Below are 14,087 nucleotides of genomic sequence, written 5' to 3' on the forward strand. Positions count from 1 at the left end.
GTGTGGTGCCGCGTTCGGGGAAGCACCAAATAAAAAGCACAGCACGGACGCCTGCATCAAATGCTCGGTGGGCTCAGCTTAATATATGCGTGAATCGCCTAGTGAAGTCATCGGCCATGAACGGAAGTGACATTATGATCACTCCAGTTCCGGTTATTAGACATGACATGGAGGAACTGCATTACGCCATCGCGTGCGTGGCCGATGACGTCACCAGGTGCGACGTCACAATCTCTCGTTATCCCACTGAATCTCATGAAGCAATCACGCGCGCACGGACGCTCATGTGCCTATAAGGTTTCGCCTTAAAATCTCCAGCAGAGATGAGTTGTAACAGCAAGAAGTTTGGACCTACTCAAAGTGGGACTATTTCACGCTGCCGGCCAACTAATCGAGCAGCTACATCGCCCTTAAATATGACATCATTTTCAAGGAAGCCATATTATTAATGTTAGAGTGTGTCTGCGTCTTTCTGTGAGTAAGGAAATGTTTACATTAAATACCTGCGCTCATCGCTCAACAGATATTTCACTTCTGTAAGCACGAGAAATGCTAAACGCGTCTGCGTTTTCGCCCTTGAACGTATGAGCATGTCTGTCTCCTTGAATAACGACAGCAGCAGGGGTTCTTGCTATTTTCTAAATAATTTTGTTTCACAACCACTTCGGTGTGCAGGAGCATTTCTTCCGGCCATTCGAGTTCCGCGACGGCCTGATGGAGCGCGTCATCCGAGGGCTGGCGCGCCAGAGCTCTCAACGCTTCGACAACTTCATCACCGACGACGTGACCAACCACCTCTACCGGCTCAACAACGAGTCTTTCGGCCTGGACCTCATCTCTTTGAACATCCAGCGTGGCAGGGACCACGGCATCCGCGGATACACCGACTACCTCAAAGGTTGCTTTGGACTGCGGGTGACCAAGTTCGAGCACCTGGACAGCGCAATGCCCAGGCCGGTCAGGGAACGGCTGCAGAGGCTTTACGCGTGAGTAGCAGAAGCGTCTCTCTCTCTCCCTCTCTATCGAGGAGGAGGAGGAGGGTTAGCGCGCGACTACTTTTGTGAATAAGTTTCCCAATGTTGATATAGGGAACAAAGTAAAGAGAACAAAATGCAGTCAGTGAACGGCGATCATTTTGTGGATTATGAAAAAGGAAGGAGACGTCGAACAACCTTGTCCAAGGACCGTGGCAAAAGGCAGTGCGCCGTTACGGGAGAACAGAAATGCAAGAGCATGGTGGCCATTAGCAGCAATCTATATTGGCCACACGGATCATGCAGAGGAACAGCGCAAGAAACAAGGACACAAGAATACACTGAAAACAGGACTGCGCTAGTCCTGTGTCCTTGTTTCTTACGCTGCTCCTCTCCATGATGCCTCACCAACAGGCCCACACGATGGTATTAATCGGCCACACGGAGTTTATTTATAAGAGAAGAGCATAGTTTCCTGACAAAACAAATATCGATGTTGTCACGTTGCGCTGGTGCAGTTGCAACATATAAAGGTGCTTGAAGGAGTACTGTAGCCTGGCAGTGGTTTTGCTGTGGAATGACATTATTCTATCCTTGTTATGTTCTTATAAGTAACGTACATGAGGTCTTAGAGCATTTCGTTGATAGTATTACAGTGTCACATTGGTGGACTGTGTCCTTAGGAGCATAAGAAAGTTTAAAGGCAACAAGGGGTCATTATTTCGCAATGCATTACTTTTGAAATGTTTAAGTTAAGCATGTATAGCCAATAATTAGGAGACACAAAGTTAGCGACGACCTAATAGTAAAATAGTCCGAAACACGGATCGCAGAAATACATATTCCGCCGGAAAAGTTAGAGCATCACTATCATCACCATGGGTGACATTTATGGTGGAAATGTCACATAGTGCTTTGACAGTCAGTCAGGCAGGAAGGCAGCAGTATTCTTAAGTCCCGTGCACACTTGCGGGGAACCACGCAGCGGCACTGTGTCGACACCTCCGTCGCCCCTCAGTTTCTTGGAGCGATGGCACCAGTCCCCTGAACGCGAGCGCAAATGGACTGTAGCCGGCCCTAAATGACGGACCAGGGCTCCATGTGTTTACTGCCGCCACTCACTGGTGATCAGCAAGACGAGGAACTTTCTCTTGATTCGATCGTTATGTACACTGGCAAATTTCACGATCTGCGATAGAATAGAGATTTATACCACAGCGCGATCCATGATCTGTTGCCGTGATTCGCTATCGCTCATGCCCACATCGCCTTCTGAAGCCTGTTGGCGCGGGATGAGGCTCGCGGAAAGCGTTCTCCTTTGAAAAGTTCCAGCTCTCGCGAGCGTCCTTTCCAGCCCTCCCCTTGTACGCATGGACAACATTTTTGAGGAAGAGACGGTACATGTAGGAATAAGTATAATTACGGGATTGCTCTTGGCGATTCGCTGAACGGCGAAAGCCAGCTCCTCCTCATGTAACAGCCGAAGGCGGGCTAGCTGGTGCTTGACTATGGAATGCATAATGCAACCGCGCTTCAGTATAGAAGAAAGGACAACACAAAACCAGGTTTTGTCCTGTGCTTTCTTCTCTTCGCCCCTGTCGCTTCGCGCGGTTGCATTATGTGTTCCATAGTCCTCCTCCTCCTCCTCCTCCTCCTTTTTATTTTTTTTTTCATTTTTTCCTTAACCGTCAGTCATTACCTATTCCTATCAACCTTTGTTCATTATTATCATGGTCAATATTTCTCTATCACTATCAACCTACTTACATCTACCCATATGTATCCTATCAAGCTTTATTTATTACTATCCAGCACTATCTATCACTATCAGCCTTTATCTATCACTGTTCATCAATTAGCAAACATATCACTATCAACATTTATCCAACCCTATCACTATCAACCTTTAGTTCATCTGTCATCATGCGGCGAAGACATCCAGCGGAGGGACACTTCTACGGACACAAACTTCACCATCAGCCTAGAAAGGCTTCAGCCTTAATCAATTAGTTTTTCATCTAGCAAGCTTGCATTGCTTTCTAGTAACACTAGCGCCACTTTCTACGGCATCCTCAAACTGCATTCGGTACGTTTCCCCAGACGCCACGAACGACGTGCCCCAGAACTAATAATTACGGAAAAGTGTGGAATTGTTCTGGTGTCTTATAAGGCTTATATTGGAGGCTCTGGCGAGAGCCTCGTCTACAGAATTTTACTTACTGCATTTCGGAAATCTGCGTTGAGTCTATGGCTTCTAGTAAAACTCTCCATCTACTTCGTCCATTGACTATGCTGATCACGCTCTCTGACAAATAAGAGAGGTTGCCGGCTTGCTGCCCACGAGCTGCACAGCGCGCCTACGTGGTACGGTTCTCTATGTGCTTCAATAAGACGGCGCTGAAATTAAAATGTCTTCAAGGCACTTTCAACCACTAAAGTGTGATGAGGTGAAGGCCTTTGTTTGAAACGCCGCTAAATCTTGCTTTACTGCGTCTGCTTCTGTATGCTGTGTGGTGCGGCATTCGATGAAGCACCAAATGAAATGCGCCGCATGGACCCCTAGATCGGACGCCCTGCGGAGTCACTGGTGACATCGGTCATGACCGGACATGACGTCACGACCGTACGTGAATACACGATAACATCAGTTCCGGTTATTATACGTGACCGAATGTGACTTTACAATGGCGTCACGTCCGGCCATGACGCCACGCTCGGTCATGTCCAATGACGTCACCGGGTGATGACATCATAATCTCGCAGTATACCCCGAAATCTCGCGAAGAACTGACACACTTCACGCGGACGGACACTCATGAGCCTATACTGGCTTTCCCTTAATGCTTTTATTTTTTTACGGTTGTGCGGCTTGGCCTACTAGTTCATTCCCAGCTGCTCTTGCTCTAGCCCCGCCTTGGAGGCATTCGATGTAATATTCATTCCGGTCCGCGGTGCAGGCACGTGAACGACATCGACCTGTTCACGGGCGGCGTGTCCGAGTATTCGCTGCCCGGTGGCGTTGTGGGACCCACGTTCGGCTGCATCCTGGGCATCCAGTTCTGGCGGCTTAAATACGGCGATCGCTTCTACTTCGAGCACGGCGGGCAGGCTGGCAGCTTTACGCCGGGTAAGTGCGATGCAGGGTCATCTTTGAATCGACGCGTGTTGAACGGCACGCGCACAGACGTATTATGTACTGCAGGAACTCATTTACTACTGATTTACTGATTGATGACACTGACAATCGTAAAATAGCTCATTGAACGAAGGACGTTTTCCCAAGCGCAAGTAAAAAAGTACGAACGAGAATAGGTTGTAGGTGCTACTTCAGTGTAGTAAAAGTAGATTTATGGGTTACTAACTTGAATGAGATTGCCGAGCGCGTGCTACAATTGCAGCAACTGGAAAATACTCCACGAAGCTAAAAATTTCCATCAAGATCAAGCCTTTCCATGTAGACGTGATGAATGCTGTGTACCGGTATGAAGTGCGGAAATACGTTGTTTAAAAACGTGGTAGCTCTTCCATAGACGTCCCAATAAATAATAGACAAACTAAACTTTTCTTCGTATCACATAGCAGTAACGTCGTCTGCGTCACTGGCAAAATGTCGGACTACTGCTTCAGTCAGTTTCGCGGCAAAGGTATAAGCAACGACGACAATCGAGTCGATCCGAGAGCAATGCTGATCGACGTACGTACAGTCTTTGTTAAAAGTATACGGCCCAAGGATTTTTGTTCCAAGCCCTGTAACGAGGCTCGTAAAGCAGCTCTAGCGTTCTAAACCTAGTAGATGACAAATCTCACCCTCATTCTCCTTTAGAGTATATTCATTTTACAGTAATGCTGCCAGCAGCCACGTTACAATGCTCAGAAGCAAACCTCTTGGGCCGTATACTTTTGACAAAGACTCTACACTTGGTGCATGTACAGTATGGTCCACTGTTAAAAGAAACGTGAGGTCACTTTGCGGCCGAGCTTTACAATCAATTCTGAGAGAGCCAGAGGCTAACGATCGCACAAGGTGCACGCGCACTAAGCACGGCTGACTGCTCTCCTCGGGCATGTATACTTGACGCCATCGCTTCTTGCCAGGGGTCGGCGGCAGAGCTTTGCAAAGAGTTCATGACAGGTGATCTCATGTTCACTTTAACAATAGATCGTACTGTACGTGAAAGAGAACACATCGCGAGCCACAACCGTAGCGTGATAGAAAATCCTGTATGAGCCAATTTATTTAGTTGCTCCGTACAGCGTGGGGATACTCTGCGAGGCTGCGTGGAGGCGTAATAAACATTTCTTGCTTTTGCAGCCCAGCTGACTGAACTGCGAAGGACAACGCTATCAAAGATAATCTGCGACAACAGCATTGGTCACGAGACGACGCAGCGGGAAGTCCTCAGGACGGTGTCCGAGAGGTGGGTTCCCCACTTGGTTCATCAACTGGTTTCTTTCTGCAGCTATAGGTATCCTGCAGTGAAGTTTGCTGTGCCGATCGCTGTGCTTGTAACACATATCCCAACGAGAACAGCAAAAACCTTTAAGGCGCTTTCGTAGGGTGTTTTCACGCCACCTGCATCAGCTTACAGGGATCCGATTGCACGCTTTGTCAAAGCTTTGCATGGCGTGTCAGATAACAGGGCTACATCGAGAGCGCCTAGCAAGGACGTTATCTGTCACTCGCGTATCTATAACAGTGATGAATATGCTCGGTCGTTTATCGCGACCCAAGCGGCTAACAGCAACATTTTTTTAGGCGCTCTGCCGAACAAATGCAGCGCCGCCTAGCCAGTGCAGGTTCCCTATGCTCTGTTTCATAGATAAGCTGCAACGCAGCGAAAGCTACGCAAGTAGTCCGAAAAAAAAAAAAAGAGGAGGCGTATGACTAAGCGCTCGTTTATAAAGCCCGAGTGGTTTTTGCAGAAACGGGCTCTATTCCAAGCATACGCGTTTTCAATAACTTGCTTCGCGTGCCTGGACATCTTCGCAGTGCGGATCTTATAGAAAAAATCCTCTCCGAAGAGGCTGTCGAGGTGGCTGCGCTGCGCAGGGCGGAGGACACCGCTTGCAGGGTTGCAGGGCAGCGAGAACGCGACACGAACGAAAGCGACAAACAAAACATACAAATTCACCGAGTTCTATCCTTTCTCCCTAAAAAAGGTGCTTTTTATGAAATTGATGGCAAATGTAAGATGTATTAAGCTTGCAGACAAAGCAACTATTAGTTCCTCTCGTCAAGAGCAGGCACTATTTTTCATCGCGGATGCGGGGAGCGCTAACAAGAGCCCCTGATTTGGCAGTGTTGCACTTGATGTATAAAACAGAGTATAATAACCGCGGGTATCTAGATGGCTGATCAGTACAGTCGTTGCAGTACTTGCCTTTAGTGATTTCTTTTTATGAATAGTTTGGCTCGATTAATTTTGACCACCAGGGGTTCTTTGACGTATACTGATATCGCACAGCAGACAGACGCCTAGCTTTTCGCCTCCATCGCAAAGCGGTCGCCGGCTGTCGCATCGTACATTTAAAGGCGGGGCATAACTGTCCTTTTCAGGCAGTGTGTGCATTTTGCAAACCTTTTTTGTTGTCTGGAACAAACTTAGAAATAAACTGAAAGAGCGCTTCGCCACTGAAGGACACACCATGAGGCAAAGCAAGCTTTACAAGAACAGTTTCCGTGGAGAAAGGTGGAAAAACCGTTTGTTGAGAAGCAGTTGCAGTAAAATTCCGCAAAAAGAAGGACAGTCAACTGCTTAATCAAACAGCACCACAGTGGAAAAAAGAGAGGTGCTCCGACAGTGAGCCTGCTCTGTTGCCAAAGAGAATGTGATCGGAAGAGACCGCTACCGCCAAGGGCAGAACGTGTTCAGGGGGCCATCCTCTTCGCCGATTCTGCCTGCGGTCCTCTGGGCCAGCGTCAGTCTGCGTTAAATGCGCTTAATGCATTTTGAATGTGGTTCCGTCAGCAGAAGCAGTGTTACGGAAATATCCTGCGCGTAGTGCGTAAGACCTCAGAAGTGATGAAATTCTCGTAAGCATTGCATCGGATAGAGATGCGCTGGGAACAAAGGAGATGTAACGGTGCATATTCTAAATCGTTATATGGCACCGAAAAATTATATAACTCGGCAAACAAAATCTAACAACACCAAATTTCACAGTTTTGGTGTGCTTCTGAAGGTACTGTTCCTCCCTCTGGGGTGCCAGATGCGAAAACCTATCTTGATTTAAACAGCCGACCATCGAATGTCGCCTCCCGCGGTTTCTACGAGGCTTCAAATATTTAATTTCGGTCAGCGCATCCACAACTATTACATCCACTCACCCCTTTCCACCAGTGTGGGGTAGCAAACCGGCTTCTTTTACCGGTTAGACTTCCTGCATTTCCTCATCTTCCTCCTCCCTTTCAAATATCTAGAAGTGCGCGATAACTCAAAACGAACCAACTATGCAGCAGCTTACCAACTGCAAGTGCTCGCTGATAGTTCGCACTGCCCATGCTCGAAATCCAAACACATATATTTGACCGCGTTTCTTGGTTTCGCTTAGAGCTTCGAAAGCTTTGCCTTTGAATTTCAAGTTTAACGTATTCTCATACAGACGGATGCCGGTTTCCATAAATGAGCTCGTCGACGTGCCTATAATGTTGGTCATTATATATTTTACAATAAAAATTGGGGATGTCGTCTACAGATGTTTCCGTTGCCATAACTTCTATAATAGACAGATAGATAGCAATGAAAATGGAAGGCAGGGATGTTAACGTCTAAAATAAAATTCCGCCGACACTTCAAAGCTGGAGCAAATCACAGATTATATATGTTCATAGCAGTGTAACCTTATCTATGTCTTAGTGCATGTCACAATACGCTCACTTCAAAAGCAGTAAATACCACTATATAAACCATATTTCTCCTCACATTCACATTCGAATGCAGCCAAGCGCTGAAAAAGCAGCTGTTACCAGAATCAATTCAGCGGCCATAATATATGGGGTTTTAAATCGAATTAAAGCGCTAAATTTGCTATAAAGAGATGCCCCGCCAACAACACCAACAACAGCAAAGATCCGCTTCAAGCAACGGATTGCCGCATATGCGTCGAAATCAATCTTATATGCCCGACGCGCACGTAGAAGCGTCAGCGAAGCGAGCGGCGAGAAAGGCCGCCGGTAACAGAGCTGTCTTCGGCAGCCGCGCTGTCTGTAGAAGTCGTAAATGTAACACTAACTTGCCTAATCTCACAGTTTGTAGGATGACCTATATTTATTCTGCCGCTATCAAAACACAAAACCTGAAAAGCAAAGCGTGTTTTGCTTTAGCTACATACACTTCTCTAGCGTCTCGAGATACAGTGTTATGCGCGTACTGAGTTTTACAAAGGCATGTCAGAAGCTCAGAATCAGAAGCCCACATACAAAAGCGCTGTATATGTTTCGCTCTGCTTCGTGTTTGAGTGCAATTTCAGAGCAAAAGTGCTGCTACCATTCGAGAAATTACTAAACTAGGGTATCTCGATAGTACCGCGTCTCTCGCTCTTATCAAGGCACCCTAGACTGAACTGCATCGTACCGCCATGCACGGCCGCTGTTGGCATCAAGACAGGCAGAGGAGGGACCGCCTTTGTATGCAGGGATGTAGATTTCGTAGCTACAGTTCGTAGCTATCACGCTCATTGAAAACACTAAAAGTTATGCACTGAAATTTATTTTTGCCGAAGTTTTGTTATGTGGATGCAACACTGTGGTTCCGGATAATAGAACTGTAAAGGGGCTCCTGTGCATGGTAAATTCAAGTGTGCGGACACGGAAAAGCGGACTGGGATGGCCACATTCCGCTCAACATTCTTTATCTGAACCATAGAACGGACTACAACGAACGCTTTTGATTGATTGCAGTTTTGATCACTCTCATAAAGTTTCTCAGTTTTGCCTGTAGGCGGTGCTGAATTACCAGTATTCGGGCTACTGTGTTCCCGAGGGAGCGAAATCATGCATCCTCATATAACCGCCTTTGTGACTTGTTCGCGGACGTTTTCTCCGCAGCAACCCAGAGGTGCCCTGCTCCACCCTTCGGGGCCTCAACATGGACGCCTGGATCGAGGTGCCACCAGGCGCCACCACGTAGCCGGGCCGGTCTTGGTGGCTGCCGCCGCTGGACGGCCCGTCCGCCATCTCATCTGACTACCGCACCGCTGGTGCCATACCGCCCGCCGCTGCTGCCGCTGCTGCGCAACGGTCACCTGCCCTCTACACTTCCCCGGGACTTCTCGGTGCGCGCGTGCTCGTGACGTCACTTCCTGAGACACGAGGGCAGCCCTCCGCGGCCCAGACAGCTCCAAGACGTGCACAGGACCATAGGACGGCGCCATCTTGAGGGGACGCGTCCCTTTGTGTGTGTGTGTGCTTGTGGGCGCCACGTGCGTGTGTATGTGTGAACAAAAGTGCGCCATTATAGACTTTGCACTGTGCATCGATTGAAAACACGATGGACTGTGAGAACAATGGTGACAGTGGAGAAAGAACTTCGAATGCTGCGGCGCAAGTGGTTGAGCTTATCTCTCCTTACAGTCCCCCTTATAGCGCGTTGGATGCTAGAGACATTCCTTCCTTTTTTCAGCTTAGCTCATGGTTGAACAGGTATTATTGATTCAGAAGCCCGCTTTCTTCCAGTTGATGTCACCTGCAGCGAGATGACAACAAAATCGGGAAAACCATCGTTATATTGCGGGAAAATGAAGTCCCACTTCAAAGCACGTGAAGATGGCGGTCGTACTGCATTACTTGTGGCATACGGGCACTGAAAGACCCATGTGATAGGCGAGTGGAACTGTTTAACAAATATTATGCGCATCAATCACGAACAGTGAATGCTAAACGCATCATTACCGAAGGTAATGATGCGTTCGGAAGAATGCGTTGCTTAGCACCTGCGGATGTCGATGCATTTTCGCATAAACTGCTGAGATTAGCGCAGCTATTATGATTCGTGAGCGACAAAGCGCCAGCTGCAGATGGGCTCGATTGCGCATCTTTCGTGAAAGCGTCTAGGACGAACAAATGAAAACTGTTGCATATGGCATGCAGCTGTGTCAAAGAGAGGCTGGTGGAACCTTCTGCTGAAGAACGCTTTCTGTTTTAGTGTTTGAGTGACGTCAGTTTAGTTTGCAAGCTATCAACTTTGGCGGACTCGCTTGTGCGAGCTGCAGCAAGCAGCAGTCCTTTTTCCCCCAGCAAAGCCGTGTTGTGGCTGCAACAAAAAAACGTGATGCGTGGTGTTATACATAACGGCAACTCTGGGAAACTTTGTAACACCTCGCGGTTTGTTTTAAACATCGAGACACAATGAGGTTTGACCTTTTCCCATCACTACTGGTGTCTATACACAGCAATTAAACTGGTGAACACGACCATATAAAAGGTTGCATAGTCCATTGTCACCCTTACGATATGGATTGATGGCAGCTGAGAAGTCATTACTTGATGTCTTAGAAACGTGTTGCGAAAACTTTCACACAAACATCGAAGAGCCTTCGTCATACATCCTTAATCATCAGGGCTCCGTAATATCCAACGCGGTGACATGTTGCAAACGACGAAAAGTCTGCTATTACGTTGCCCAAGCTGCAGAAGCACGCTCACTGAGGAGACACCACGTGCTTCCCGAGTTCTGCCAAAAATTTTCTCCTTGCCTAAGCAATCAGCTGTGTAGCAATATTTTGAGAATTTCGGATTTTCGCGGACAGGCCATCTCACCGATGACCAGAAAGGAATTTATGTTACTCTGTCAAAGGGTTTCAGGAACATTTCGTTCTGTGCTAATCTTCAAGGAGACACCGCGCCCAAGTGTCGCTAAGTATGGTGGAAGCAGCGGCGAAGCACCGAAGATAGAAGAACGACCACCTGGTATATTTACGAAAGAGGCCGAGGCCATGTGAACAGGATGTCTTGCAGGATGTCATGTGGTTCTTCAGAAGAAGACTTCAATCCGAGGTTGAATTGCCCGTTCACCGCATATCGTCTCTTCCGTTCTCGTCAACGTTCCTCAGCGATACTGCCATTTCAATGTTGTAGTGCTCGCCAACGGGCCTCCCATTGTTTATTTAGATTTTTTTCGTCGCGATGTAAAGAGCCAAATGTTTGTGCGTGTGTTCTGTTCGAGTTTCAATAAAAAAAGGAACGGCAGGCAGCGGAGATGGCCTCGCGGGCTCAAAGAAGGCAGACTGCTGCCCCCGTTTCACATCGTATTTTTGAGTATCATCTCTGCTTCGATGCTTTACCACTGTGGGGCTACAGCGAGAGTCCTTAGTATAGAATACCGCGCCAGAACAGCTCATACTACAGCTCCAGCCTTATCGTCGGCGCCGTCGAGAGCTCCGCCCAAAACATCCTCGTCGCCTGTCGACTACGCTGTAGAGTTGAAATCTTGGTCAGTTGGAACATGTTCTTACAAGAACAGTGAAAATACGGATGACAGAGAAGATAGGCCCACTTGGAAGACCATTCGTTGTGTGTGCCTCATCTCTTCATTATGTTTCGTCTTTTCACAGTTTTTTTTTTTCTTCTTATAAACACCCCGTAGCACTACATCATCACAGGGAATGCGCAGTCCCAGTGCGTACCGAGCGGGTGAGCGGCAATAGCGAGGCCTACGAAGGGTGACGTGCGCGATTTTTTCGGGTGGCATCACGGAAGGCGACTTTGGGGTATAGGGGCGTTATTTCATTGGTGACGAAGCTGAATTTCCTCAAAGTGTGGTAAGGACCCACGTGACCTGGCAATAACTTCTCCTGTAGTGCTACACCACGGGCTGGCAGCCAAAGGAGAACGAGGAAGCCCGGAGGGTAGTGAGCCTCTCGATGATGATGGTCATAACGGCGTTTTAGAGCAGTCTGAAGGGCGCCAAATAGGTAGGGAGCAAAGCTGCGGACGGTGCCTCCACGAGCTATGGCGTCTGAAATATAAATACTGATAAGGTTTTTGCGATCGATTTTAGCTACCCAGCACACACGTTCGTCCCCGACAACGAGGCGGCCCATGATTTAGCCCGAGATCTCTACTTCCGGGCAAAAAGGGAGCCGCCCGCCTGCCAGGCGATGGACGAACGTTCGCAAACCTATAAAGAAATAATCCAAGATTATAGATTAGGATTACGTCTGATGCCCCCACCAGATCCTAGCTTAAATAATAAAGAGGCCATAGCCTGGCGGCGATTACAAGCGGGAAATTTCCCAAATCCTGCCTTGTTGTTTCACACCCAGATAGATAAGATAAAAAATGATAATTGTAAAGCCTGCGAAGCGAGGGGGACCCTCGACTGTATACTTTGGGAATGCCCTATGTCCCCGGGCGCTGGGAACAACATTAAAAGTAGAAAAGCCTGGGTGACCCTGCTGCGAAGCGACGTCCCCACTGACAAGCGAAAAGCCGTCCCGGATAACCAATGTATATTCGCCAGTCCTTAGCCGCGGCGGTCCCAGCCCCAATTCCTCAGGCCTGCGTGCCAGGAGCGGGGAGTAGGGGGCCTCCTAAATCGGTGGAAAATAAAGTTTTAATCAATCAATACTAGTAGGGTTATCAGGCAATAGTAAGTATTTAGTCATAGGGCAGCACAACGTTGCGGCCATAAATGAGATAAAAGGGTGATTAGCCGAGAGTGCCTCGCTGTGAGGAGTTGCAGGAAAACATCGCGGAAGGTAAATTGGTGTGTCCGTCACGATGGTGGCTGGAAACGAGCGTAGGCAGAATGCCCGTCGGAGTGTGGTTAAGGCACTCAGTAAGACCGTTTGGGGATGGTAGACCATCGTGAACTTGTGACGAGGAGAGCATCAACGAAGCAGGTTGTGAACAACTTTAGAAAGAAAGATTTCACTGATTTATTTATAGGAAGGGAAAGGCGCGGTAACTGTCTCACTTGTTTTCTGTGGACACCACAACCGCGCCGTAAGGGAAGGGAGGAAGGTGGGAGTGAAAGTGGAAAGAGAGAAAGAGGAGCCGTAGTGGAGGGCTACGGAGTAAATTCGACCACCTGGGGATCTTTAACGTGCGCTGACATCGCACAGCACACGGACGCCTCTTCGTTTCGCCTCCATCGAAACGCAGCCGCCGAGGTCGGGTTCGAACCCGGGTACTCCGGCACAGTAGTCGGGCGTCTTACCACTGCACCACCCCGGCGGGGCTAGAAAGAAAGAAACGACCTAAGTCTGTAAGCACTTGGTGGGGAGGGGTTTAAGTAAGCTGACGCCATAGAGAAAAACATCACTTACGTCGGAGGTAAGCTGGTTGGGGTAGATCGCGTTCTGGCCTCCCTTGTGATGAAATTAGTGATTAAAACAATCTGAATCGAAGCCCGACTACTGTGCCGGAGTACCCGGGTTCGATCCCGACCACCGGTGGCTGCGTTCCTATGAACGCGAAACGAAGAGGCGTCCATGTGCTGTGCGATGTCAGCACTGTTGTTGTAGCTGTAGGAAAAAGGAAAAGAAAATGAACAGGCCTGCTACTGGCTCTGTAGCTAGCAACCTCTGTTGTCTCGTGCGGACCGGCGGGAAAGTAGAGAAGAAAGAAAAAAATGTATCTTAAGAGAATGGCGAAAGCCTACCCTTCCTGTCCTATAGAATGCCTCCCATCGTTGGCCTCTTGTCAGCATTGGTTGCAGTGCTACATATAATTATAATTGGTTTATAGGAAAGCAAAGATCTATCACACTCTCTCCGTAAAGAGTGAGTTTGGACGGTACACCATCGCTCCTGTCGCGTGGCTTTCCTTGGAGCGCGTTCAAGTGTAGCATTGCAGGCATTCCGCCTCGGCCAATCAGAACACTGCAAAAGCGGGTTGGTTGGTTCACAGGAAGGGAAAGGCGCAGTATTTGTCACACTTGCTCTGTGGACACCTGAACCGCGCCGTAAGGGAAGGGATGAGGGTGGGAGTGAAAGTGGAAAGAGAGAAAGGGGAGCCGTAGTGGAAAGAGGGACACACTTTCTACACGACAGCATGAGTTGAGGGACTGGCGAGAGGTGGTGAATGGTGGCAGTTCCTGGCCCTACGGAGCTGGGATGGTAGGTCAACGCCGCTTGCGGCGGGTGCTAGCCAGCCACCGAATTGTATCTGTT

The 14,087-nt window shown here is 48.4% G+C and overlaps 1 protein-coding gene across 1 annotated transcript in view; it reads left to right on the plus strand.

Annotated features, from left to right (window-relative positions):
• LOC146178756 (immunomodulatory peroxidase-like) overlaps positions 1–11,296 on the plus strand; it is a 110,616-nt gene extending 99,320 nt beyond the window's left edge. The window contains exons 11-14 of the mRNA XM_084578526.1: positions 676–986; positions 3,932–4,101; positions 5,287–5,392; positions 9,022–11,296. Coding sequence (XP_084434652.1) covers positions 676–986; positions 3,932–4,101; positions 5,287–5,392; positions 9,022–9,103 — 669 coding nt within the window. The 3' untranslated portion in view covers positions 9,104–11,296. The remainder of the gene's footprint in view (positions 1–675; positions 987–3,931; positions 4,102–5,286; positions 5,393–9,021) is intronic.
• Positions 11,297–14,087: the final 2,791 nt, after the last annotated feature.

Source organism: Amblyomma maculatum, chromosome 9, assembly GCF_055883805.1.
Source record: "Amblyomma maculatum isolate TAMU_Amacu chromosome 9, ASM5588380v1, whole genome shotgun sequence".
In the NCBI taxonomy this organism is placed as follows: Eukaryota; Metazoa; Arthropoda; class Arachnida; order Ixodida; family Ixodidae; genus Amblyomma; species Amblyomma maculatum.